Consider the following 25,674-nt stretch of genomic DNA (forward strand, 5'->3'; position numbering starts at 1 on the left):
CTACCTTAATAATGGGCAGGATTGAGGCAACAAGTTTGGAGGTCATTGGAGAGATTTATTAATACCTGTTACAAATAAATAAATGTGTGTTTTATTTGATATGTCAATCTTTTGAGGGTTTTGGTTAGCATAAGTTAGTTCTGCAACCTAATTTCCTAGCAATACAAGCAAAATCCACCACTCTTTGGACCTACACAACTGAATGTCAGACCCCACAACATTGTGACCACTGCCCCATACTGCCATCCTGTGGGCTCTACCCAAGTGGTCCTGGGCCTTCTTCTGTAATATCTGTGCCTCTCTTTAAATTCAACACAAACCATCCCCAAAAGTCATCTCCTTACTTGCTTCTGTAAAATCAGCAAAAGATCATTCTAAATTATGTTCTCTAACGCATTCTAGTGTCTCATAGCCCTGAACCTTAGGAAACAAGTCACATTATCTGTGACCACATAGTTTCACTGAGTACACTGTAACCATATAGTTTTACCAAGTAGCAAACTTATAGCTTCTTGTGGTGCTTGCTGTTCTCTTAATCTTGAGAGGGTGGGTCATGGTGAGGCCACATGATGATGTACTGAAAGTCCTTCAACTAAGGGTTGGGAAAGGAAGGATTATACTACCAAACACAGTTCCTACCCAGACCCCCTCATATGATTGAATAAAAGGGACAAGCGATTTGAAAGGGAAAGTAATTGGGTTCTCATCCAAAAAAGCAAAACTTGAAGCGTACTTCTTTCTGTGAGCAGTGCTCACAGTAGATGTTGGAGAGTGTGGAGCTTTGCCCATGTCTTTCCATCAGAGAGAATGTATGCTTGTATGACTTGTCTGGCATTCTCATCCTTGACTCCTGTAAAGGTAGAACACCATCACTTCAAGTACTCTTGCTTAGTTGTCTCTCTCTTAGAGAGTAAATGGTTGACACTGTGCACCCCCTTGGTGGATACTGCACACTTGTTTGCTCTAGGGCATTTGTCCTTTGGTCTTTTGCTGATAAACAATTTTTGCCCATCTCTAAAATGAGATGGAAGCAGCAACAATCCAACTCTGGAAATTATCTATTAATCTTACATCCCAGAAATTTTCCTGTATTCCTTGAAAAGAGCAAACTATCTTCCCTTTAAATGCAAAATAAAAATATTAATTTTGCACATTGATTTCTTCTTCTTCCATATTGGAGAGTTGGCTGAAGGACTAATGATGATAACTATTGTAAAAATTCTCTAAAAATATTCATTTCATAAATAATATAAGAGACACATTCACTGCAACTGAGATTTATAAGGGTTCTGTGAGGTGACCAAATGGAGTTTGCAATTCAGGATGTTTTGTTGCTCTCAGGGGCTATGGCTAATCTCTTATGAAGCAAAGTTTCAGTTGGATAGAGATTGAGTAATTGGAACACAGATGCATTGTGTAACTCTTTCTTCCTCTTTATTTACTGTGAACCAGTGAATATCTTAAGTCTCAAGCTATAGGTCAGCTTAGTAGATTAATTTTTGAGTAACTTGTATGATGAGAACTTAGCATTTCTTATAAAAAGAGGCTACAGGTAATCAAAGCTAGTATATGTCTCTGTGCTCATACTGAATTTGTCTGACAGAAGTCACATAAGAACATCCTAATAGTTTTTTTTCTTTAAAGGGAAAGCGAATTGGCATTTACTGCTTGCTTACTCTCTAGCCACACTACCTTTATTGACAAATCTTTGAGATTGATACTATTTCTCCTATGTTATGAATGGGTTTGAGATTCAGAGAGATTAAGCAACTTATTGAAGATAAGACAGTACCTTAATTGCCTAAATGAACGTATTCACTTTTGGTCAATTTTATACAGAAGTGAAGTGATAATACTAGAGAACTGGACTTTAGGATTTAAACCCAGTCTCTCTGACCCCCAAATCACCATTCTTTTCACTGTTACCATGTTGCCGCATTAACATACAAGAAGCTGGAGAATTGCCACAGAGTTCATTTGTTCTTTCTTGCATTTTACTGCTCTTTTTTTCCAAAAAAATTTTTTGTGGTAAAATACACATAACATACAATTTACCACCTTAACCATTTTTAAGGGTACAGTTCAATGGTATTAAGTACATTCATAATGTGTGATCATCACCACCATCCATCTTCATAACTTTTTTCTTCTTGTAAAACTGAAACTTTATTTCCATTGTACAATAACAGCCTATTCCCCCCCCCCCTCCCCCTGCCACCACTCCTTGGCAACCATGCTTTTACTTTCTGTTTCTATGAATTTGACTAATCTAAGAACTTCATATAAGTAGAATTATATAATATTTGTCTTTTTGTGACTGCCTTATTTTAACATAATGTCTTCAAAGCTCATACATGTTGTAATATATTGTAGAATTTCCTTCATTTTTAAAGCTGAATAATATTCCATATATATGTACCATATTTTGCTTATCCATTCATTTGTTGATGGACTCTTGGATTTTATATATTGTGAATACTGCTGCTACGAACATGGGTATACAAATATTTCTTTGAGACCCTCCTTTCAATTCTCTTAGGTAGGTACCTGGAAGTAGAATCATTGGGTCGTATGATAATTCTATTTTTAATTTTGAGGAGCCTCCATACTGTTTTCCACAATAGAGCACATCTCCTCCTCTTCCCACCAACAGAGCACAAAGGTTCCAATTTTTCTACATCCTTGCTAATAGCAGTAGCCACCTTAATGAATATAAGGTGGTATCTCATTGTAGTTTTGATTTGCATTTCCCTAATGATTAATGATGTTGAGCATCTTTTATGTACTTATTGGCCATTTATACATCTTAGAAGAAATGCCTATTCAAGTTATTTGCCAATTCAGTTTTTGATTGGATTGTTTTTTGTGTTATTGAGTTTTAGGAGTTAAGTTCGGGATATTAATTCAATTACTAATCAGATATATGATTTACAAATATTTTCTTTCATTCTCTGGATTTTTACTCTGTTGATGGTGTCTTTTGATGCACAAAGTTGTTTAGTTTTCTTGAGTTTCAATATGGTATCACATTTAAGAAAGCATTACCAAATCCAATGTTGTGAAGCTTTTGACTGTTTTCTTCACAGCATTTTATTGTTTTAGGTGTTTCATTTATTTTTTTTATATTTTTAAGATTTTATTTATTTATTTATTCATGAGAGACACAGAGAGAGAGAGAGAGAGAGAGAAGCAGAGACACAGGCAGAGGGAGAAGCAGGCTCCATGCAGGGAGACTGACATGGGACTTGATCCTGGGCCAAAGGCAGGTGCTAAACAGCTGAGCCACCCAGGGATCCCTAGGTGTTTCATTTAAATCTTTAATCCATTTTGAGTTAATTTTTACATATAATTTAAGTAAGGATCCAATTCCCTTCTTTTGCTTGTGGATATTCAGTTTTTTCAGCACCATTTGAAATGTCTGTCCTTTCTCCACTGAATAGTCTTGGCACCCTTGTCAAAAATGAGTTGACCATATATGCAAGGGTTTATTTATGGGCTCTTTAGTCTATCCCATTGGCATGTATGTTTGTCTTTCTGATAGTACCACACTGTTTTGGTTACTATGGTTTTGTAGTAAGTTTTGAAATCAGGAAGTGTGAGTCCTCCAGTTTTGTTCTTTTTTAAGGTTGTTTTGGCTATTCAAGTTCTCTTGAGAGTGTGTGAATTTTATTTTATTTTATTTTTTAATTTTTATTTATTTATGATAGTCACACAGAGAGAGAGAGAGAGGCAGAGACACAGGCAGAGGGAGAAGCAGGCTCCATGCACCGGGAGCCCGATGTGGGATTCGATCCTGGGTCCCCAGGATTGCGCCCTGGGCCAAAGGCAGGCGCTAAACCGCTGCGCCACCCAGGGATCCCAAGTGCGTGAATTTTAGAATGGGTTTTTCTATTTCTGAAAAAAAAATGTCATTGGGATTTTGACAGGAATCACATTTAATCTGTAGATTGCTTTGGATGGTAATGACATTTTAACAGTATTAGGTCTTCCAATCCATGAACATGGGATGTGTTTCCACTTATTTGTCTTCTTTCATTTCCTTCAACTATGTTTTATGTTTTTCGTTGTATGAGTCTTTTCCTTCCTTGGTTAAGTTAATTATGAGTATTTTATTCCTTTTCATGCTATTATAAATGTAATTGCTTTGTAATTTTCTGTTCAGGTTGTTGGTTGTTACTGTATAGAAATGTAACTAATTTTTATGTGTTGACTTTATATCCTGCTGTTTTGCTGAGTTAATTTATTCTAATATCTTTTTTTCTCTATGTGTATGTAATCTTTAGGGTTTTCTGTATATAAGCTCATGTCATCTACAGATACAATTTTCCTTCTTATTTTCCAATTTAGATGCCTTTTACTTATTTTTTTCTTGCCTACTTGCTCTGGCTAGAACTTTCAGTACTATGTAGAGTAGAGGTGGTGAAAGCTGGTATCCTTGCCTTTTTCCTGATCTTAGAGGAAAAGCTTTTAGTCTTTCACCATTGAGTATGATGTTAGTAGTGTGTTTTTCATATATGGTTTTTATTGTGTTGAAGTAGTTTCTCTCTATTTCTAGGTTTTTGGGTTTTTTTTTTTTTTTTTACCATAAAAGGGTGTTGAATTTTTGTTAGGTACTTTTATTTTTGCATCAATCAAGATGATCCTATTCACACACACACACACACACACACATGCACACACACACATCCTTTATTCTGTTAACATGATATATATTACGCTGACTATTTTTTGTATAGTGAACCATTCTTGCATTCCAGGAATAAATCCCTCTTGGTCATGGTGCATAATCCTATTAATATGATGTCAAATTTGATTTGCTAGTATTGGTTGAGGATTTTTGCATCAATGTTCACAGGGATATTAGTCTATAGTTTTCTTTTAGTGTCTTTGTCTGATTTGAGTATGTCCATAATTCTGACTTCATAGAATGAATTAAAAAGTTTTTGGGAAAGTTGAAGAAGGGTTGGTATTAGTTCTTTAAATGTTTGGTAGAATTCAGGGGCACCTGGGTAACTCAGTCAGTTAAGCACCTGCCTTCAGTTCAGGTCTTGATCTCAGGGTCCTGGGACCAAGCTCTGTATTGGGTTCCCTGCTCCATAGGAAGTCTGCTTTTCTCTCTGGCCACTTTCTCTCTCTCTCTCTCTCTCTCTCCCAGATAAATAAATAAGATCTTTTTATAAAATGTCTGGTAGAATTCACCAGTAAAGCAACTGAGTACAGGGCTTCTTTTGTTAAGTGGTTTTTTTATTGTTATTTCAATCTTTTTACTAGTTGTAGGTTTATTCAGATTTTTTATTTCTTTGCAATTTAGTCTTGGTTGGTTTTACATTTAGAGGAATTTGCCCATTTCATCTAGGTTATCCAATATGTTGACATACAGTTGCTTATAGTACTGTCTCATATCCTTTTTATTTCTGTGGAATCAGTAGTAATGTGTCCATTTCCACTTCTAATTTCAGTCATTTGATTCTTCTCTCTCTCTTTTTTTAGTCCATGTAACTAAAAGTTCATCAATTTTGTTGATCTTTTTGAAGAGCCAACTTCTGGATTTTTTGATTTCCTCTATCATTTTACTATCATCTATCTAGTTTATCCCTGTCTAATCTTTATTATTTCTTGCTTCTATTAGCTTTTGATTTAATTTATTCTTTTTTTCTAGTTCCTTAAGTTATAAAGTTAGATTGTTGATCTGAGGTCTTTTTTTTTTTTTTAATGTAAGTATTTATAGCTACAAATTTCCCTTTCAGCACCACTTTCTCTGCGTCCCATGAGTTTTGGCATGTTGTGTTTTTGTTTTCATTAGTCTCTAAGGATTTTCAAATTTTCCTTGTAATTTTTCTGACCCATTGTTTAAAAGTGTATTTAGGGCCGCCTGGGTGGGTCAGTGGTTGACATCTGCCTTTGGCACAGGGTGCGATCCTGGAGTCCCAGGATCGAGTCTCACATCGGGCTCTCCCCATGGAACCTGCTTATCCTCCCTCTGCCTATGTCTCTACCTCTCTCTCATTGTGTCTCTTGTGAATAAATAAATAAAATCTTTTTAAAAAATAGGTGTATTTAATTTTCACAATTTTACGAGTTTTCCTTCTGTTACAGATTTCTAACTTTTACCTTTTGTGGTTAGGGAGGATACTTTGTATGATATCTACTTTTTAAAATCTATTGAGACTTAATGTGTGGCCTAACATGTGGTCAATCCTGTAAAATATCCCATGCACACTTGAGAAGAATGTGGTATGCTATTGTTGGGTCAAAGTATACTGTATGGGGGATCCCGGGATGGCTTGGTGGTTTGGGCCTGCCTTTGGCCCAGGGCGTGATCCTGGGGACCCGAGATCCCGCATCCGGCTCCTGGTCTGGAGCCTGCTTCTCCCTCTGCCTGTGTCTCTGCCTGTGTTTCTGCCTGTGCCTCTGCCTGTCTCTCTCTCTCTCTCTGTCTTTCATAAATGAATAATTAAAAAAAAAGTGTACTGTATGTCTGTTAGAATGAGTTTGTCTACTGTGTTAAGTGTTATTTCCTTACTTATATTCTGTCTAGTTGTTCTGTTTGTTACTATTACAACAGATATTAAAATCTCCAACTATTTCTGTAGAACTGTTATATTTTTCCCTGCAATTCTATTAGTTTTTACTTTATATATTTTGATGGTCTATCATTAGGTACACAAATGTTTATAATTGCTATATTTTCTTGCTAATATTGTAGCTTTTATTAATATATAATGTGTTTCTATGACTTCTTGTAAACTTTTCAATTTAAATTCTATTTTGTCTAATAGTTTATGACCTGTGCTGCTATTTGCATGGCATATATTTTTCCATCCTTTCACTTTTAATCTGTTTGCATCTTTAGATCTAAAGCGAGTCGTGTAGATAACATATGGTGGATTGTTGGACTGGATTCTGCCAATCTCTATCTTTTGTTTGGAGAGTTTAATCAATTTATATTTAAAGGAATTAAAGGATTAGGAGGTTTTTATCATTTTTGCTATTTGTTTTCTTAATACCTTATAGATTTTTTATCCCTCATTTCTAATATTACTGTCTTCTTGTATGTTTAGTTGAATTTTTGTAGTAAAATGCTTAAATTATTTTCTTATTTCCTTTTTAAAATATACTTTAGCTATTTTCTTTATGGTAACAAAGGATGTTGTTAATGTCCTAAAGTTATAACAGTATAATTTGAATTTATATCAGTCTAACTTTTTAAAAAGATTTTATTTAGTTAGTTAGTTTAGAGAGAGAAAGAGAGAGAGAGAGAGATTGAGCATGAGTAGGGGGAGGAAGAGAGGGAAGGAGAGAGAGAATCTTAAGCAGTCTCCATGCCCAGTGTAGAGCCCTTTGTGGGGCTTGATCCCAGAACTATGAGAGCATGACCTAACCTGAACCCCCAAAATTGGACACGATGAACTGAGCCATCCAGGTGCTCCTATGGCAGTCTAACTTTAATAATATACAAAAACTCTGCTCCTCTACAGCTTCATCCCACCCCTTTCAGCTACTGATGTCTTAAAAACTACATTTTTGTACATTGTATGCCCCAAAACATAAACTAATAATGTTCTAAATGCATTAATCTCTTTAAAAATGTAAAAAGCAAGATTTGGAGTTACAAACCAAAGTTACAATAATACTAGCATTTAGTCTTAGAATTTTTCTGTTTTAGCTTAGTTTCTTAAATCATGTAGAAAACAAAAAGTACAATTAAAAACCATTGTTACAACAATACTAGCTTTTCTAATTATTCATGCAGTTACCTCTATTTCTCTGTAAAGCTTTGAGTTTTTGTTATGGCGTCAAGCGTCCTTCCATTTTACTTTGCAGGACTCCCTTAAGCATTTCTTCCAGGGCAGATTCAGTGGTAACAAATTACTTCAGTTTTTGTTTATTTTGGAATATCTTAATTTCTCCCTTACTTTTGAAGGATATAGAATTTTCTGGATATAGGATTTTTGGTTGACAGTTTTTTTCTCGTAGTATTTTGATTGTATCAGCCCATTGACTTTTGGCTTCCAAAGTTTCTGATAAGAAATCTGCCCATAATCTTCTTGAAGATCCTTTTTTATGTGATTATTTGCTTCTCTCTTGCTATTTTCTAGATTGTCCTTTTGTTTTTGGCTTTTGAAAGTTTGAATATAATGTGTTTTTGTGTGAGTCTTTGAGTTCATCTTACTTGGAGTTCATTGAGACTCTTTGATATTTATATTCATGTCTTTTATCAAGTTTAGGAAGTTTCAGCTGTTATTTTCTTCAAATATTCTTTCTACCCCTCTCTCTCTTCTCCTTCTGGGACTCCCACAATGCGTATGTTGATCTACTTAATAGTGTACCAAAGGCCCCTTAAGTTCTGTTCATTTTTCTTCAACCTTCTTTCTTTCTGTTCCTCAGACTCAATAATTTCCATGTTCTTTCTCTGAATTTATTGATTTTCTTCTGCCTGTTCAAATCTGCCTTTGAATTCCTCTAGGGAATTTTTTATTTCATTTGTTGAACTTTTCAGTTCGAGAATTACTTTTTGTTTTGTTTTGTTTTAGGTTTCCAATTCCTTTATTGATATTTCCAATGTGTTCATATATTGTTTTCTCAACTTTCTCATATCTTCCTTTAGTTCTTTGAGCATCTTTAAGATAACTGTTTTAAATTTTTGTCTAATATTTCTGCTATCAGATCTTTTTCAGGGTCAGTTTCTACAGATCTATTTTTTTTTTCTGTGAATAGCCAAATGTGTCTGTTTCTTTGTATGCCTTGTGAGTTTTTATTGTTGTTGTTGAAACCTGAACATCTGGCTCTAATAGTGTGGTAATTCTGGAAATCAGATTCTCCTCCTTTCCCTGGGTTTACTGTTTTTGTTCCTGCTGTTGTTATTGTATTTGTTATATTTTTGTTTTTGATTGTGTAGGCAGTCTCTGTGTCAAGGTGTAAACTTAAAGTCTTCTTAGATCTTTTCTAAGCCTTTCCCTGGGTGCCTGATTACTTTCTGATTTTCCCTATATATACAGTTGCTTTTGAATGTTCTGGTCTTTAATGTTAGACTACTAAGAAGAGGAAAGAAAAGAAAAGGAGTATAGAAAGAGTGCTAACCTTTTAAATCTCCTGGATGTCATTTTACCCAGACGGGGAGAGATTTGCTTAATGGAGGGGAGGTGCAACAACAATGGATGCCTGCCTCTTTGTCTGCACCTCTGTGATCAGAAGCAGCAATCATTGATTAGAGCACAGATCCCTGATACTTGGAGGATAGGGTCCTTTTTGCCTACCCTAGCTCCTGCAAGCTGTACGCAAGCTGCTTCAGGAGCATGTGCACAGCTGCCTGCCTCATGGCTGGGGGTGGGGAATGGGTAGCTGCTACTGTGCTAAGACCCACAACTGAGACCAAAATGAACTGTCCAAGTCTCTCCCTAGACATTAAAAGCCTCAGTAAACTGTCCAGAGTTCCTAAATAGTTAGATAAGACTAATTCCATAAGTGCAATCATTCTCTAGCAGAGGAGACAGATTCTTAGTGCTTCATACTCCACCATCTTTCTAGAATCCTCTAAGATTTTTAAAAATAGATTTCATTTTTCAGAGCAGTTGTAAGTTCACAGCAAAACTGAGTGAAAGGCACAGAAATTTTTCATATACCCTCTGGCTTTAATGCATAGCCTTCCCCATTATCAATAGAGAAATGCCTCAAGATTTTAAATAACCACCAATAAAATGTATAAAACATTTATTTTTGAGAAAAGGTCAATTGATATATTGGAGCATTTCAATACTCTCTACAGCAGGCAAGTGTGGCCCTTTTAATACCAGTGTTTATGCACCAAGGGGTGGCCTCAGTATCTAAGAGGGCAGAAACACTCATGGTTTCTTCTCTGTTTATGAGAAGTACAGGAATAACAGCAATACTGGCCACTCAAAGCCATCCTATCACTTTCTGTCAGTGACCCAAACATTTACCTAGTTTTCTAATAGTCATCTTTTAAAATGACTTATCCTACTTGAAGCTTTTTTTTTTAATTTTTATTTATTTATGATAGTCACAGAGAGAGAGAGAGAGAGAGAGAGAGAGAGAGAGGCAGAGACATAGGCAGAGGGAGAAGCAGGCTCCATGCACCGGGAGCCTGATGTGGGATTCGATCCCGGGTCTCCAGGATCGCGCCCTGGGCCAAAGGCAGGCGCCAAACCGCTGCGCCACCCAGGGATCCCCTTGAAGCTTTTTTTATTTAAATAATTGCCAAGTTCGAAAGTTTCTGTCATCGTAGCACTTTACCATCTCTATACTCACTTCTACTACTCTATTTCAGATCCTTGCACGTGGGTTCTGGTCTGTTGTAAAAGTTTCCTAAACAGTTCTCCCCCTTGACAGATACTCCTTGCTCCCATGACATGGCTACTAGATGTATCATCCTAAATCACAGCTCTTAGTAACTCGCCCTTTTGCTAAAAAGGGAAGAAGTTATCAAATTTCAAGTTGAACCCTAGAAATTGCCTGGGGCAGTCACTAGGTTCCTGAGGTCCTCTCCCAAAGTACAAGGCCCTACAATGGGAGTGTTCATTTTGTTTTTGGATATCATTTCCTCAAAACGATGCTTTCTGAGGAACTATCAGATACAAGAGTTCTGTTTTATAACAATCTATTAGAAAAAAATAATAGTAGTCTGAAACTCCAGCCTTCACCACACACACACACACACACAAAAAGCCTTTGTCTTCTTTCATTAAGTTGTTGTCTAGCGCCACCTTGTGTTAAAACTAAACAGTGGCTCTAGAGGAAAACCACCTGCTGTACATGTTTTATACTGCAGATCTTTAGCACTGGAAAGGAAACGTAGAGATCATTTAGATAGCTGCCTAACTTTATAGATGATAATTCATTCAGGATTTAGAGGAAGAACTGAACCCAGATTTCTTGAATACCATGCTCCTCAATTTTCTAACACATCCTCATAGCCACTTCAGCCTCCATAGTAATTGGGCCACAGTGATGATGCCACCTTTGGAAGAAGACAAAAAAATGACAACCGATCCCTTATTGTAATCCAGTTCTTATGATAAATATACTTACAAATATCTCATTTATTCTTAATACGTAGTCTGTTCTTATTTCTGTTTCATGGATGGACAAGGTATGATTCAGAGATGTTGAGGGACTCATTAAAGTTAAATTGTATTATTAATTCACAATCATTCATTCCCTTTTTGCGCTTGCCATACTTCTTTCTATGTACAGGCCAGATATATACTCATTGCCTGCATTGACTTTGGGCTTGGCCAGTTCGAATTTCTTTGGTCAATGGAATGTGAATGGACTTGATATGTGCCACATGTGAGCAGAAACTTAAAATTTTATAGTTTGATTAGGTGTACTTCACCCTGATTTCCTCCATGAGAACAATATGCATTAGAGGGTGTCTGTTTCTTCAGCTGTGGTTCCTGGAATGAGATGACACATGTAGCTGAACTGAAGCCAGATGAGCTGACTCATCAGAGTCAAAGCTGACCCACAGTTAACCTACAGCCTCATAAAATGTGAGCAAAAAATAAATATTTGTTTTGTAAGCCACTGAGAATTTGGTTGCTGCAGCAAAAGCTGACCAATACAGGGTTTGAACACAAGTGTGACTGGCTTCAAAAATCTCTCTGGAAACTCTGTGAGAAAGAGCCCTGCTCCTGGAATGATATTTAATTTAACTAATTTGAGAACACATGGGTTAGGTCTTAAGTTGCTGAGGTTCTTACTTCCTTCAAGTCTGTTTAATTCTACTTTCTAACTGACTCTTATTCTGAACATCTGATTTAAATCTACAACCTGCTTCTTTGGCTCTGCCTTCTCAGTACTTTTGATTCCTTTTATCCGGACTTATTTTTTTCTCTTTTTAAAAGCACTCATAAAAGTGCTTTTATTTACCTTCCGAAATATTCTACAATTAATTTATTTGTAACAAGTAAAGTTTAAATGTCTCCCCAGCTGAATTTTAAGGGGGGAGGCTTTTTAAAAATCTGTTTCGTTTATTGTCATTCCTTAAAGAGTGCCTGGCACATAATAGGCACATAATAGGTGCTAAAAAGTATTTGTTAAATGAGTGCATGAAACTGTGCAAGTGCTTCTGAAGAGTGGTAGATGTTGTATTTTAATAAGATGACCAGAAGAGGTCAGAGATGAGTTCTTTAAATATCTGGTGGGACCTGAAACCACCTTTAAATCTGTTCGCTCTGGATGTCTCAAGAATTGATATGGATTGCTACATAATATAGTGGTGGCAAACGGCATATATCATGAAAACCACTGAAAGGTAAAAATTAATGATGCCTCAGATTGGTTTCTCCTCCATATATGACCTAGTCTTGGGAGCCAAGTATGGGGATGGGGGTAGGGGTGGGAGCAAATAGAAATAGAAAATAGGATACAAGGGGCACCTGGGTGGCTCACTTGGTTGAATGTTGGATTCTTGTTTTGGGCTTAGGTCATGATCTCATAGGTCTGTGGGATCAAAGCCCCATGATGGGCTCCCCAGTTGGCAGCAGGGAGTCCACTTGAATATTCCTTTGCTCTGCCCCCCCACGTGCACTTGCTCCCTCATTCTCTCTCTCGCTAAACAAATCTTTAAAAAAGAGAGAAAAAAAAATAGGATGCAAGATGGGGCCGAAAGTGTTGTCTTCAAGGTTATGTTTATGTATATAAATTGCTTGTAAATAATATTACATTCAGTCAAACAACCAAAGAAGATAGTAAATGCTTATTTTTAATTACAAAGCTATTGCCTAGACTAAGAACACAGCCTCTTAAAAGTGTTTATGTGTGTGTGCTTATAGATATTAATAACAGAACACTTGACTGACTTTTCCTCTCCTTTTTTACAACACAAAATGGCAAGGCAAGAATCACAAGCTATGATTCTGCCTGAGTGTGTTTTAGTCTCCCTGACTTAAAAGCTCATGCCTAGGGGCGGCTCAGTGGCTGAGCATCTACCTTTGGCTCAAGTTGTGACCTGAGGTCCTGGGATCAAGTCCTGGGGGAGCCTGCTTCTCCCTCTGCCTATGTCTCTGCCTTTGTCTCTGTATCTCTCATGAATAAATAAATAAAAAAATTTTTTTAAAAGCTCATGCCTAAATGTCATAATATATAACTACAAAGAGAGTTTAAAGAAATGACACTGAATTGGAAGCAAATCATTTTCTATAGACTGCATATTGGTTTTGATTGATTGATTAGTTCAAGGATAAAAATTTGAGAATAAAGGAAATTTAATGTTACTGGTTACCTCCTACACATCAGGCCTTGTGATAAGTGCTTTTACATGTTATCTTACTCTCTGAAGTAAACAATGTCAAAGATAACACCTAGAATTTAATAGAAACTCAATACTGAATATATGAATGAGTAAGTGACTTTTAAGAAAAAGGATCTGTTTCTTTGTTTTGTTTTGGTTTGTTTGAGAGGGTTGATTTGTTTTGTTACCTTGATAAAACTAAATCCAATTTAAACCTGGGATGTGGGTACATTTATATTCAGTGTTACCAATGTGTCCATTTACTAGGCACTGAAAAATATGCATACAATGTGGTTCACTGAGATACTGAAAGGGAGGCATGGATAGAAAGCTAAATTAAGTGGATGTTAATTCTGATCTTTTTGTGAAATATTTCCTTTCGTTTAGATTCTGCATAATGAAAATAATAAATATGTAATTCTCTCCTTTCCTACTTAAAAAAAAGATTTTATTTATTTATAAGAGAGAGAGAGAGAGAGCATGAGCAGTGAAGAGGAGCAAGGAGAGAGGGAGAAATAGGCTCTGAGCTTAACGGGGAGCCCAATACATAGGACTCCATCCCAGGACTTGGGATCATAACCTGAGCCAAAGGTAGACACTTAACCAACTGAGCCACCCAAGAGCCCCTCACCTTCCCTACTCTATAACATGTTATGAGATAAATACAAGATGCCATATTTGAAAGGCTTTGAGGTGATTCAGATTTGGGGAATGTAAATAGGAGTTTAATGAAAAATTTTCTGTGATGTCCTTTGGGAAGGGAATATGATGTTGCTCTGGCTATCTTTGTTTAAATGAGTAGACAAACAAACAGAACAATAATCCCAAGATTATATACCACCTACACCTATTCTGCTTCTGTGGGTAGTGTGGGTTTCCAGACTGAAAGAGTCCAATATGTTGGAATATTAGAGATGACAATTTTATTGAGCTTTGTGTTAGTTAATAGCCAGATAACATGGTTTTATTCTAAGGCTTGTGGCCAGATACATGCAAAGGTAGATTCTCTTATATGATGCTATGAAAGAGAATACACAGACTACTCAAAAATATTTTTGGTGTGGGGCAGGTCAGCTTGGAGAAAGGACAAGAGTGGCCATTGGAAGAGCTTTCTCTAAGCTTTTATGGACATTCATTCTCACTCCAACAGAAGTGAAATAGGACTTCTTCCTCTTCTCTCTCCTCTTCTACTGCACTTAGAGCTTTAGCTATTAGACATGCAGTATATTCACTGCAAGCATAATCACCACAAAGAATGTAAAGATGCCAAGTACACATGAACAAATTAAAGGTTCTTAGTCAAATCCAAACAAATATATACCTGATAATGGCTTTGGCTGAGATATATTTTTATATTTTATAGCATGTTCACATTTGCCAGTGGTTAGCAAAGATTAAGCTTGCCAAACTTTAATGTGGTACAAATGCCATGTTCAAGGCAAAATAAGTGGACTGTTACAGGATCTGGCAAATCAAAAGCATTATCAACAGCTGTGGTTTTCATATGCTTTGTGAGACTAGAATAATAAAGCACATGTGCATTTAGAGTGGGTATTAATTCTCACATTAATTTTTTTAAATATGATTTATGCTCACTGGTAGATTCATGGTATTAGAGTTACGATCAACTTCTGGTTAGATGTGATAATAGCCAGAAGGCAAAATTGATTACGTCTCAATTAGTTAATAGTTAATAGTTCATTAAGGATTTATTGAGAGGCTACTATGTTCAGGATCAATCCAAGAACTTTATATATAGAGCAAAAATACTTCCTTAGGTCTAGCTATCAACACTCCTGCTACTACTTCTATGCCATCACTTCCATACCATTGGGGGCTGGGCCCCAAGCTAATAGTCCTCCCCAGGTAGCATTGCCAGAGTTATCAAATAAAAATACAGAAGGCCTAGTTAAATTTGAATTTCAGATAAACAATGGGGAAAAAATTAGTAGAAGAATGTCCCAAATATTACTGAAGTGGGAGATACTTACATTAAGATTATTCATCGTTTATTTGACATTCAAATTTAATTGGACTTTCTATGGTTTATCTGGCAACCCCATCTGGGAGCCTTCCTGTGCTGCATCTGTGGAAGTGGGCCACAAACCCTCATGTCCTCCAGCTTCTCCTCACCCATCCAGGTGTTTGAGGTTCTGCCCAAAGAAATGAGGGCAGAGAACAAAAACAGTGGCTTCTGACTCCTCTTCTCCTCCCTTTTCTCCTTTGGACTTTCAGCTTCCTCCATCTCATATCCTCCTTCTCATTACTCCAGGTATACTTAAAACTCCATAATCTAGTCAGTCAGTCTTCCTGATTTGGTTTGCTCAAAAAAACCTGGGTGTTACAGACTATTCTGCTGTGGATTTAGAGATCCTATTTGGATGTCAGCAACTAAATACTCTTTAAATAATTTTGCATTCCTCCTACATTACTCTATCCCCTGCCCCACTCCTTGGTAGATAAATGATTCTGCTTGATAGGATACCAAGAAATGCAAAGGAGAAATGTTTATTAATTTATTTGTGAGGAGAGGGCTTTTGTCTATTAAATTATACGTATATTTTGCTTCTTATCCTTTTCCTTTCCCCCACCCCAATCTACAATTTAATCTCCATGAGAATGTGGACCTTGCCCTGGGAATATGAAAACAATACCAGGCACATAGTAGCCACCTAGAAAGTATACGTTGGATAAATGAACAAACTCGCATTTTCCAGTGAGGAAAATGAGACGTCGGAAGATATATATATATATATATATGATTTTATTTATTCATGAGAGACACAGAGAGAGAGAGGCAGAGACACAGGCAGAGGAAGAAGCAGGCCTCACGTAGGAAGCCCGACATGGGTCTCAATCCCGGGTCTCCAGGATCACAACCTGGACCGAAGGTGGTGCTAAACCGCTGAGCCACCCGGGCTGCCCTAGACATCGGAAGTTAATTGGCCCAATTTGCGCAGCAGAACTGAGCTTCATACGATCTATCTAACCAACGTGTGAGCCCTAGCATTTCACTCCTATATATTTCTACTATTTGCTATCTAGCAACTCACACAGCCCTCCTGGTGTGTTTTTTTTTTCTTCAAACTTTGGTCCCAATTTGAAAAAAGCATAAATGGGAATCCCTGGATGGCTCGGTGGTTTGGCACCTGCCTTCGGCCCAGGGCGTGATCCTAGGTTCCTGAGGTCGGGACCCTGCATGGAGCCTGTTTCTCCCTCTGCCTGTGTCTCTGCTTCTCTCTCTCTCTCTCTCTCTGTATCTCTGTATGAATAAATAGATAAAATCTTTAAAAAAGAAAAAAAAAGCATAAGTAAGAGTTGCATGTCTTTACTTCTTTAGCTGAAAAAAGAGAATTTTCCAACAATAACAACAACAAAAACTGTAAGGGAGGGGCGTCTGGGTGGCTTAATGGTTGAGCGTCTGCCTTTGGCTCAGGCATGATCCTGGAGTCCTGGGATTGAGTCCCGCTTGGGGCCTCCGGTAGGGAACCTGCCTGCCTATGTCCCTCTCTGCCTACGTCTCTGACTCTCTATGTCTCTCATGAATAAATAAAAGCTAAATAAACAAATAAATAAAATTTTAACTTTAAGGGAAATAAAGAAAATCTCAAATGCATAAAACTATTACATTTATGAAGTACTACTTTTTGGTTCTACAATAACCAACAAGCTCTGTTCTATTCCCCAGAGCAGAAGAATGATCAGAGGGTCTGATGCAAATGCCCAGATCTTGAGGTAATGGTTTCTGGGGCATCAGGTAACCTTTGCAATGCCTTTATGTGAATTAGAAAAAGATGCTCCTTTTGCTGAAGAGACACAGCAGAACTCTATGCCACACAGCCTCATAGGGGGAATGCAGGCTGAATTTCAGACCCCATTTGCCACATTGGCCAGACACCTTCATAGAGTGAACAGCGCACTCCTCTGTAGATAATAGCTCCTTTCTTGGCATAGCTGGCCATGGGTCCAGAGTTTGGCTGGAGGAGCAGTTAAAAGTTGGGAATTCTTCTTTCCTCTCAGATCTTTGTTTTTTGACCACCTGCTCTCTGGGTATCTTACTGCCTGTCTCCCAACTTGAACTGGGATTGTCTCCCAGGAAAATTAATCAGATTTCCTTCCATTTCCCATATCCAACCTCAATCAGTCAGGAAAGGACCAAGTCTCTCACTATCCTAATGCCTTCCTACTCATGTCTTTTCAATTGCCCATTGATGTCCAGAACAATGTAACTGATACCCATGGCACCAGTGAATATCCTTGCCTTTCCCAGACCAGGTCAATGATTCTACTACCTCTTGAGCTTTCTGTGGTAACTTCCAAAACATGGAGAAGTGGTCTTCAACAAGTTCTCCTCAGAATAAACAATATAGAAATACGTTGACTATATAATTTTAGATATAGCCTGTAAGCCCATGTACAATGTGTGTATTTGTGTGTGCTTTCTTAGATATATAGATGGAAAAAATAGCTAACAACTTAAGTTTGGAGATGTAGTGAGGTAGTAGAAAGCACCTAGACTTTCGAGCAAAGTAGATCTGTGCTAAATGACAGCCCAGCACCTACTGCCAGTGTGACCCTGGGGAAGGTCTTTAATCTTCCTATTCCTCAGTCTTCTTGTTTACAAAAAGAGACTAAGACTTAGGGATGCCTGGGTGACTCAGTGGTTGTGTATCTGCCTTTGGCTCAGATTGTGATCCCAGAGTCCTGGGATCGGATCCTGCATTGGGCTCCCTGCATGGAGCCTGCTTTTTCCTCTGCCTATGTCTCTGCCTCTCTCTCTGTGTCTCTCATGAATAAATAAATAAAATCTTTAAAAAAGAGAGAGAGACTAAGACTTAAATTGTAGGGTTGTGCTTTAGTTTTCTAGAGCTTTGTAACAAAGTACTGCAAACTAGGCGGCTTAAACAGCTGAATTTATTCTCTCATAGTTCCAGAGATTGGCAGTTTGAAATTAAGGTGTTGGCAATGTTGGTACCTTCTGAGGGCTCTGAAGGAAGGATCTGCCCCAGGCCTTGCTCCTTAGATTATAGATGGCTATCTTTATATTCATGTGGTATTCTCCCCATACATGTGTCTCTGTGTCCAAATTTCCCCCTTTTATGAGAATACTAGTCATAATGGATTAGGACCCATCCCCATGACCCCACTTTAACCCAGTTACCCCTATAAAGACCCTATGTTCAAATCAGGTCACACTTTGAGGTCCTAGGAGTTAGGATTCCAAAATATCTTTTTGGAAGGGACACAGTTCGACTCATAATAGGTTGTTAAAGGAATGAAATATGGCAACTAATATAAAGCACTTAACAGAAATCTGGGGTTATAGAAGTACTTAAATAGCAATTGTATAGTTACTATTAATGGCTTTGCCTTCTGTTCTTTGTAATGATCTTGTAAATACATGGTTACTCTATAGGATTAATAGACCTATAGAGAGAGGGTCTATATGGAGAAAATGTATAAATATATAGAAAATGTCAGACATAAAAATCAGTTATTGAGAATAAAAGGCTTTGTGTTTATGTATGTATTTGGGGTAAAGGTGGGAAAGAGCAGGGATATAGGATAGACGGTGAATGAAGGGCATAGAATTTAATTATCCAGACTAACTGATTTTGAATTGATTAACACTGGGTTCTACTTCACTTTGAAAATGAAGTTAGAGAGATACAGAATCAAAGTTTACCCTTGAACAATATAATTTGTGCCAGAAACAGCCATTAGAGCATCAGCCACTTGATTCTGATGACAGAAAAACTCAGACTGTAGTTATTCTACAAACAGCATTACTTGGAAAATGTTTATTAGAGTAACATTTTCAAGCTTCTATGGGATTTAAAAGTGATATATTTTCTGTGGCACATTTGGTTTCAGAGCATTATTTGAAGAGAAATTCTCACTGTTAATAAAACTAAAAAGGAGAAAATTGTATTTGTTATTTCATGAAGAGAGACATCTCGTTTGATCTTGAACTTTTCCCTTCAGGATATCCTCCATGGCGGCTGAGTAACTAAGACAATGCAGTGGAATGCATGGCTGAGAGGGTGAGTCTTCAAGAAGATGACGGGTTATTATGTAAGAATCTGGTCTCCATTAAGAATAGAACCAGAGGAAATATGTTTGATTTGCAAAAGGAAGAATTTAGGCTAGATCCAAATACTCTCTGTATTGGTAATCAGTAAAATAGATGCCCAAGAAAGGCTAAGTAATACCATTCCAAGAAGATCTGTAACATTATGACAGAACTTGCTTGCTAATAATTTTCAAAAATCATGAAGACTTGTGAATATTCTATCTAGCATATGAGATTTGCATTACCCTAGGCAAGTTTTCAAAATAACTCTTTTCTAAGTAATCTTTCTGATTGCTATTACTTACTGTATATATATATATATATATATATATATATATATATATATATATATATTTTTTTTTTAATGGATGGTTGAATTTGAGTAAATTGATCAAATTGAAAGTTAATTTTAGTGTTATAAAAGCATGGTCTTATAATTTTCCCCCTCAAAGATTTCCATTTAAATCAAACCAAAGAAAAATTGAAAATGGGGAGAGTTTTAAATATTAGATTTAAGGTCTAAATCCTGATTTTCCTTGGAAGAACCTAGATTTCTTTGAGGATAGGAACCAATCTTCCTTCCTTCCTTTCTCAAAGCTGATTCTAAAGAACCTTTCTCATAAGGAAGCATTCATTCTATCTTTTTGTTTTGGGGAGTACTAGAAAACTTTTGAACAATGTTTATGAGAGGTATACTGAAAGGGGTGCTGCACTCTCCATATTAATTGTTTCTGTTGATGGAGGCCAGCAGATGATTGCACAAATTTTTTCACTTTGCCTGAGAAGATATTTTCAGTGTAAGTCTATAAGGGATCAAAAGTGGTTACCAAGCAAGTCCGTTTTCAGAAGTGACTTTTTTTTTTTTACTGCTCTGGATTTATTTATTTATTTATTTATTTATTTATTTATTTATTTATTTATTTATTTATTTATTTTTGCCAGACTAGTTAATAATGGGTTGGGTTTGAGTGGCTATGAAAGTACAGGAGACACATTTTTGAGTTTGTGAAGGGCAGAAATTTGGATGAAAGAGGCCTAAAGTAAAGAACCCTTGAATGACTATACATCTGTGAAAGAGAACTGAAAACGTTTAGCCTCTCTTAGAGAGAGGTTTAAAGGAAACTTTTGTTTAGCCTGCTCTATTGGGGAAGGGGGAAGGGAAGGAAAATCCTGAGAGTCTGAAAAACACCTGAAAACCTCAGGCTCCCCTCACTCAAATTTGAGATTTAAATTTACACTCTCCAAAAGGTCTACATTCTCCAAGAAAATAGTATAAAAAGCAATCTCAGGCTGATAGCAATATTAATGCCCTCAATAAAAGTAATTAAAAGTCTTTTCTAGAAAGACATTTTCAACCCTGCACAGAAGATTCCTCTAGATAAAATGCCACCAAATATGAACTCACAGTTCTAAATTTCAAGAAACATGAAAAAACAATCCAGAATCATTAGCAATAACAAACTTCTTAGACCCTAGAACTTCAGAAATAGCTTATAAAATATTTAAAACTGTTAAAGAGAAGAAACAAACACTACTTAATTATTTACTAAGAGTAATTTTTCTGGCCTATATAGGGGTTAATTTTTCATAGGTTGTTTTACTTATGAAATAACCCAGGACCAGAGTTCTGGTTATGGGCAAGAGGATACTCCATGTTATTTTCAGAACATTCCTTCTTGCATATGCTGGGGCTCTCTATGAGCAAACCTAAATGAGAATAAGCACAGCTGTTAGCCTTCAACTGCAGGCCATTGAGCAAAGGGAAGTTTAAATCTGTATTCCAGCTAAAGTCAAGTTTGGAAAGTAGACTAATTCCAAAAGGGTGGAAAGAGTAAGAACCAAGTAAAAAAGAGGCAAGACAAAGCCAGTGATTTTAGGAAGAGGAGGAAGTGGTACTTCTTAAAGCAAGAGAATACAAGTGGAAGCAACTCTTTGTAGGTCACCTTCAAAGGGAGCTGTGGTTTGGGGCAATATTCCGAAGTGCTGTTTTAACTATGAAGTGAAGTCAGGTCCAGTGAACAAAACCTAACTTCAAATGGAAACTGTGTCTGCTAGGATGTGAATAGGAGATTTTATTTTATTTATTCTATTTTTTTAAAAAAGAGTTTATTTTTAAGTAATCTCTACATCCAACATGGGGCTTAAATTTACAGCCCTGAGGTCAAGAGAGTCCTGTTCTCTTGGCTGAGCCAGCCAGTTATCCCTCGTAGATTTTAATCCCTAGAAATATACATATTTAACTAGGCTCGGTTTCTCCTGCCTCTGGCTCAGGAAGTTCTGTCCTTTGTCAGTTGCTCTTGGAGACAAAACTATTAGAGACTTCTGTTTCAACTAATCAGCTTCCAAATGAATGGTACAGAAAAGTTTCTTAGAACTAGAACTGGGGGATCCCTGGGTGGCTCAGCGGTTTGGTGCATGCCTTCGGCCCAGGGCATGATCCGGAAGTCCCGGGATCGAGTTCGAGTCCCACGGTGGGCTCCCTGAATGGAGCCTGCTTCTCCCTCTGCCTGTCTCTCTCTCTCTCTCATAAAAAAAAAAAAAAAAAAAAAAAAAAAAAAAAAAAAGACCTAGAACTGGATCTTAACGTCTTATCTTAATATGATGTAATATCATGTATCATGTCAGGTCCGTAGGTAGCATATCATGATGGAAGAACGTGTGCTCAAGTCATGTGATGGCTACTTACATCCACAATCAGTTGTTTGGAACTTTTTGGGACCTGCTTTTAGAATAAAGAATGGAATAGATATAATTAATTCAAACTGCTTTTGCTTAAGAAATTTCCAGACTTCCAGACAGGGATCAGCTGTCTTCATGAACAAAATCCAACTCAAAGGTAAAAGCCAAATTAGCATAACTTGATAGAGACACTCATATTAGTTGGACATTGTGGTGTTATAAAATGAAACATTCTAGTTAAATAGAGATAATTTAGAGCCAATCCCCAAGGAATCTGGAAAATCATCAGGCAGTTATTTTTAATTCCTTCCTTCCTTTCTCCTGCCCTCTCTCCCTCCCCCACAGCCTTCCTTTCTTCTTCCCTTCCCCTCCTCCTCATCTCCCTCCTCCCTCTCTTCTTCCTCCTCCTCCCTTCCCTCTCTCTTTTTCTCTTCTCCTCCCTCTCTTTCCATCCTGGTTGTTCCTTTTCTCTCAGCATCTCCCTTTGCAGACAGACTTTTCTCCCCCCTCATCTGCATCTGCCACTTGGTGGCCTCAGACCCACTCCCAAAGTTTACTGTACTGAATTGTGTGTTTCAGGCTCACTCTGTGTCAGGGGTTATGGTCAGACGCCTCTTCCAGCCAGAGGCAGGCATGGGAGGGGTAGAAATAATCATAATCCTGAAAGTAATAAAGCTTCTTTTTATCTCCTTGAATATAGTCATTCCATCTCCATGGAATAATTTTCAAGCTACCCTGTATATTTAAGGGCAGTACCAGTATCCTAGGGCTCTTGAGATGATTCAGCTTCATGCAACACTTCCCCTGTTTCTTTCAGATTTTGTTGAAGATGGTGGTTTGTGTTACAGTTAACGATTCTTCTGGATGTTGAATGAGGATTTCTTTTCCTAACAGTATGCTTAAGGGCAGAGGAGGATGTTCCTTTTACAGATATCAGAAAACATGAAGGAGAAGTAGATCTAATTCTTTACAGATAGAATTCTATTTTTCTTCCCATTTCACTTGGATGTATTCTTTTTTCTCAAAGTTGGAAACAGATTAAAAAAACAGTTTAGACTTAAGTACTTAAGTAGCTTTTTTTTTTAGAGTAGCATTTGCAATACAGTTTGGATGTTCTGAGGAATATTATATCTGAAAAATAAGGGATTCACACTAAATACACTTTAGAAATAGTAATTAAACAAAATAAAGCAGATTTCTTTACTGCAGGACTTCTCAGTTCTTTTTTTCCTCCCCTCCCCCACCTCTTTTTTTCCCCCCAGTTCTTTTGTATGCTAGTGGACATCATGACACTTCAAGAGTGATTTATGCTTTTCTGAAAATTATCTAACCATCAAAAAGGCATAGTTCTTAAAACAAAACCTTTTAAGTATGTTCCTGCCAATGCAAGTTTCACTGCTCTCTTGACTCAAAGTATTATCTAATGCTGTACTTGATTAAGATACTATCCTCCAGCTCCAAAACTTCCCTACTCTACTCTACTTTCTGATGCAAGGGCCAAGACTCTGGAAACCACATTTCTCTTTAGTCATCTGGCTTCCTTTTGGGATGCCCTTGAGAGAAACTGGACAGCAGGAGGAAGAGAGAGGGCTTTTCCTTCTTCCTTTCTGTTTACTGTTTCTGGATATCACCCTATCAGTAGCCTTTCACTGGCAGCAATAATTAGTTGCTGCTGTCAGCTTCTCTCCACACTTGCAGAGCCTCCCTGCAGTCTGAGGGTATATGCAGTGGCCCCCTTGGGAGTCAGAGCTCTCCTCAAAGCACCTGAATACCAACAGTGGCTTGGCAGTGCCCTACCCTGAGACCTTGGTCCTACCTCTATGCGGTCTTCCCCTAACTTCCAATTCTGGCAATTCTAACCTCTTCCCTAAGAGTAGAATCTGCTTGCTACCTAACTCTGTTATCTTAGTGTTCCTTTTTGCTATTTTTGAGCCCTCCAACATCTGCAAAAAGTTTCCCATATCAAATTTTGTCTGTTAAAATACCTAGTATAGTATCTGTTTTTCTACTAGACCTCACTGGAAAAAGAATGCAAGTGAGTTCTCTTCCACGTCTCTTTGGAGATGGAGGGAGGCTAGGAGAATGGGTAGAAGAGGCCTTGGAGGAAAAGCCTTGAATTCTTGCCTTGAATCTGAAGCAATGTTTTTCAGACTTTAGAAATTCAAGTGAAGGTAAAGAAGTTTCATTTTGAAAATTTTACATCCCCCCCCCCCGAAATAATAGGATACTTGCTGGGGTGTTATTAAAATAGAATTATGAATTCCTTTTTCATCTGTTAAGTTGCTCAATGATTTTAGTAAAAATGTAATGAAATGTAACCTTTCTGCAGGGCTATATTTGCCATAATTATAAACAAAGATTAACCATTCCAAGACCGTGGAAAGAGAGTGTGAGTTGGTAGGATATTGGAATTGGAATAATGAAAATGCAAGCATATATTCTAATGGAATCTCTAGGGATACATTTAAAAATGTAATTCAATCTCTGGGTCTCCAATCTGGCTAATCATTAGAATTATCTGGGAGATCATTACAATTACAGATTACTAAATTTGACCTCAGGACCAGGGGTTCAGACTCTACTGGGCTGGGCCCCTGGAACAACAGTTTTTGGAAAACCCCATGTGATCAAGGGATTCTGATAATCGGCAGGTTTAGGATCCACTATTATGTGAATAAAAACTTTTCTATTTTTTTTTAGAACTTGGATTCAAAATTCAGTATTTGGGTTCTTCTTCTTCTTTTTTTTTCTCCATTAAAAGTCTGAGTGAGGAGCCCTGGTGCTGACAGTCTCTATCCTAGCAGGGGGCAGTGGGGAAACACTGGATTGGAAGAGATAAAAGGAGATGGAGCTTCCCTCCAAAGCTGATTTTTGAAGGGCTTTTGATCATCTCCACCCACTGTCAAAGCCAATCATGGAACCTCAGAGCCAAGGCAGTTCTGGCAGGTTGTTGCCACACCACGACACCATTTCTGTCTGCTTACTGGGGTTCTAGGGGGTACTTGCTGTCAGGATGCTGAGATTCTAAGTTATAAGTGGGCCTTTTGTAATCAGTGCAGAGTTTTTTTCCAAGTTGTTACCTTCATGGGTTTCTAAGATATAGTGGCCAGGCATCTGACTTCTTAAATAACCAGCCATATATGTCCACAGATACTGCCAGGAACTTATCAAACAAATGGAGAATGAAATAAATAAAAGAACACAGCCAAGGCCAGTAGCAAGAAAGGGTCTCATTTAACTTGAGCTAGGGTCAGTTTTCTTGCTTGGAAAGCCTCAGTGTTTTGTAAAACCTTTTATGAAAAAGGTGAAAAGGGGGTATCTATTTGGCAGTGTAGATCCTTTTTCTCTTCCTGTGTCTCCTAGTCACAACTGGCAAAATTGAGGAAATCAAGAACTTCCTGCTCAAAGCCAAGTGGGGGAAAGGATGCAAAAACTGTTAAGATCAAGAAAAATAAGGATAATGTGAAGTTTGCAGTTTAGTAGAGCAGATATCTTTATACCTTGGACAAAGGGAAGGCAGAGAAACCACAGCAGTCCCTGACCCTGGGTTTCACAGTGAAGGAGATGAAATGAACCAGACATGCTGATTTAACTGTATTAAATTTTTTTTAAATTCAAACAAACAAATACTTTTTTTAAGGGGTGGAAAGGATACTTGTCCAATTGC

The 25,674-nt window shown here is 37.4% G+C and overlaps 1 protein-coding gene across 23 annotated transcripts in view; it reads left to right on the forward strand.

Moving 5' to 3' along the window:
- The window catches only part of LOC144295913 (uncharacterized), an 85,843-nt gene that overhangs the window by 13,602 nt on the left and 46,567 nt on the right, over positions 1-25,674 (forward strand). For 10 of the 23 annotated variants that reach the window (XR_013363044.1, XR_013363041.1, XR_013363032.1 and 7 more), the window contains one exon: positions 19,241-19,299. Coding sequence is in view for 3 of the 23 variants with exons in the window: in XM_077868577.1 (XP_077724703.1) it covers positions 19,241-19,265 (25 nt within the window). In the remaining 20 variants the exon portion in view is untranslated. Of the gene's footprint in view, positions 1-11,408; positions 11,514-16,943; positions 16,991-19,240; positions 19,300-21,953; positions 24,179-25,674 lie in introns of all 23 variants that reach the window. The other 13 variants (XR_013363035.1, XR_013363038.1, XR_013363036.1 and 10 more) reach the window with 5 other exon arrangements.

Source organism: Canis aureus, chromosome 24, assembly GCF_053574225.1.
Source record: "Canis aureus isolate CA01 chromosome 24, VMU_Caureus_v.1.0, whole genome shotgun sequence".
Classification (NCBI taxonomy): Eukaryota; Metazoa; Chordata; class Mammalia; order Carnivora; family Canidae; genus Canis; species Canis aureus.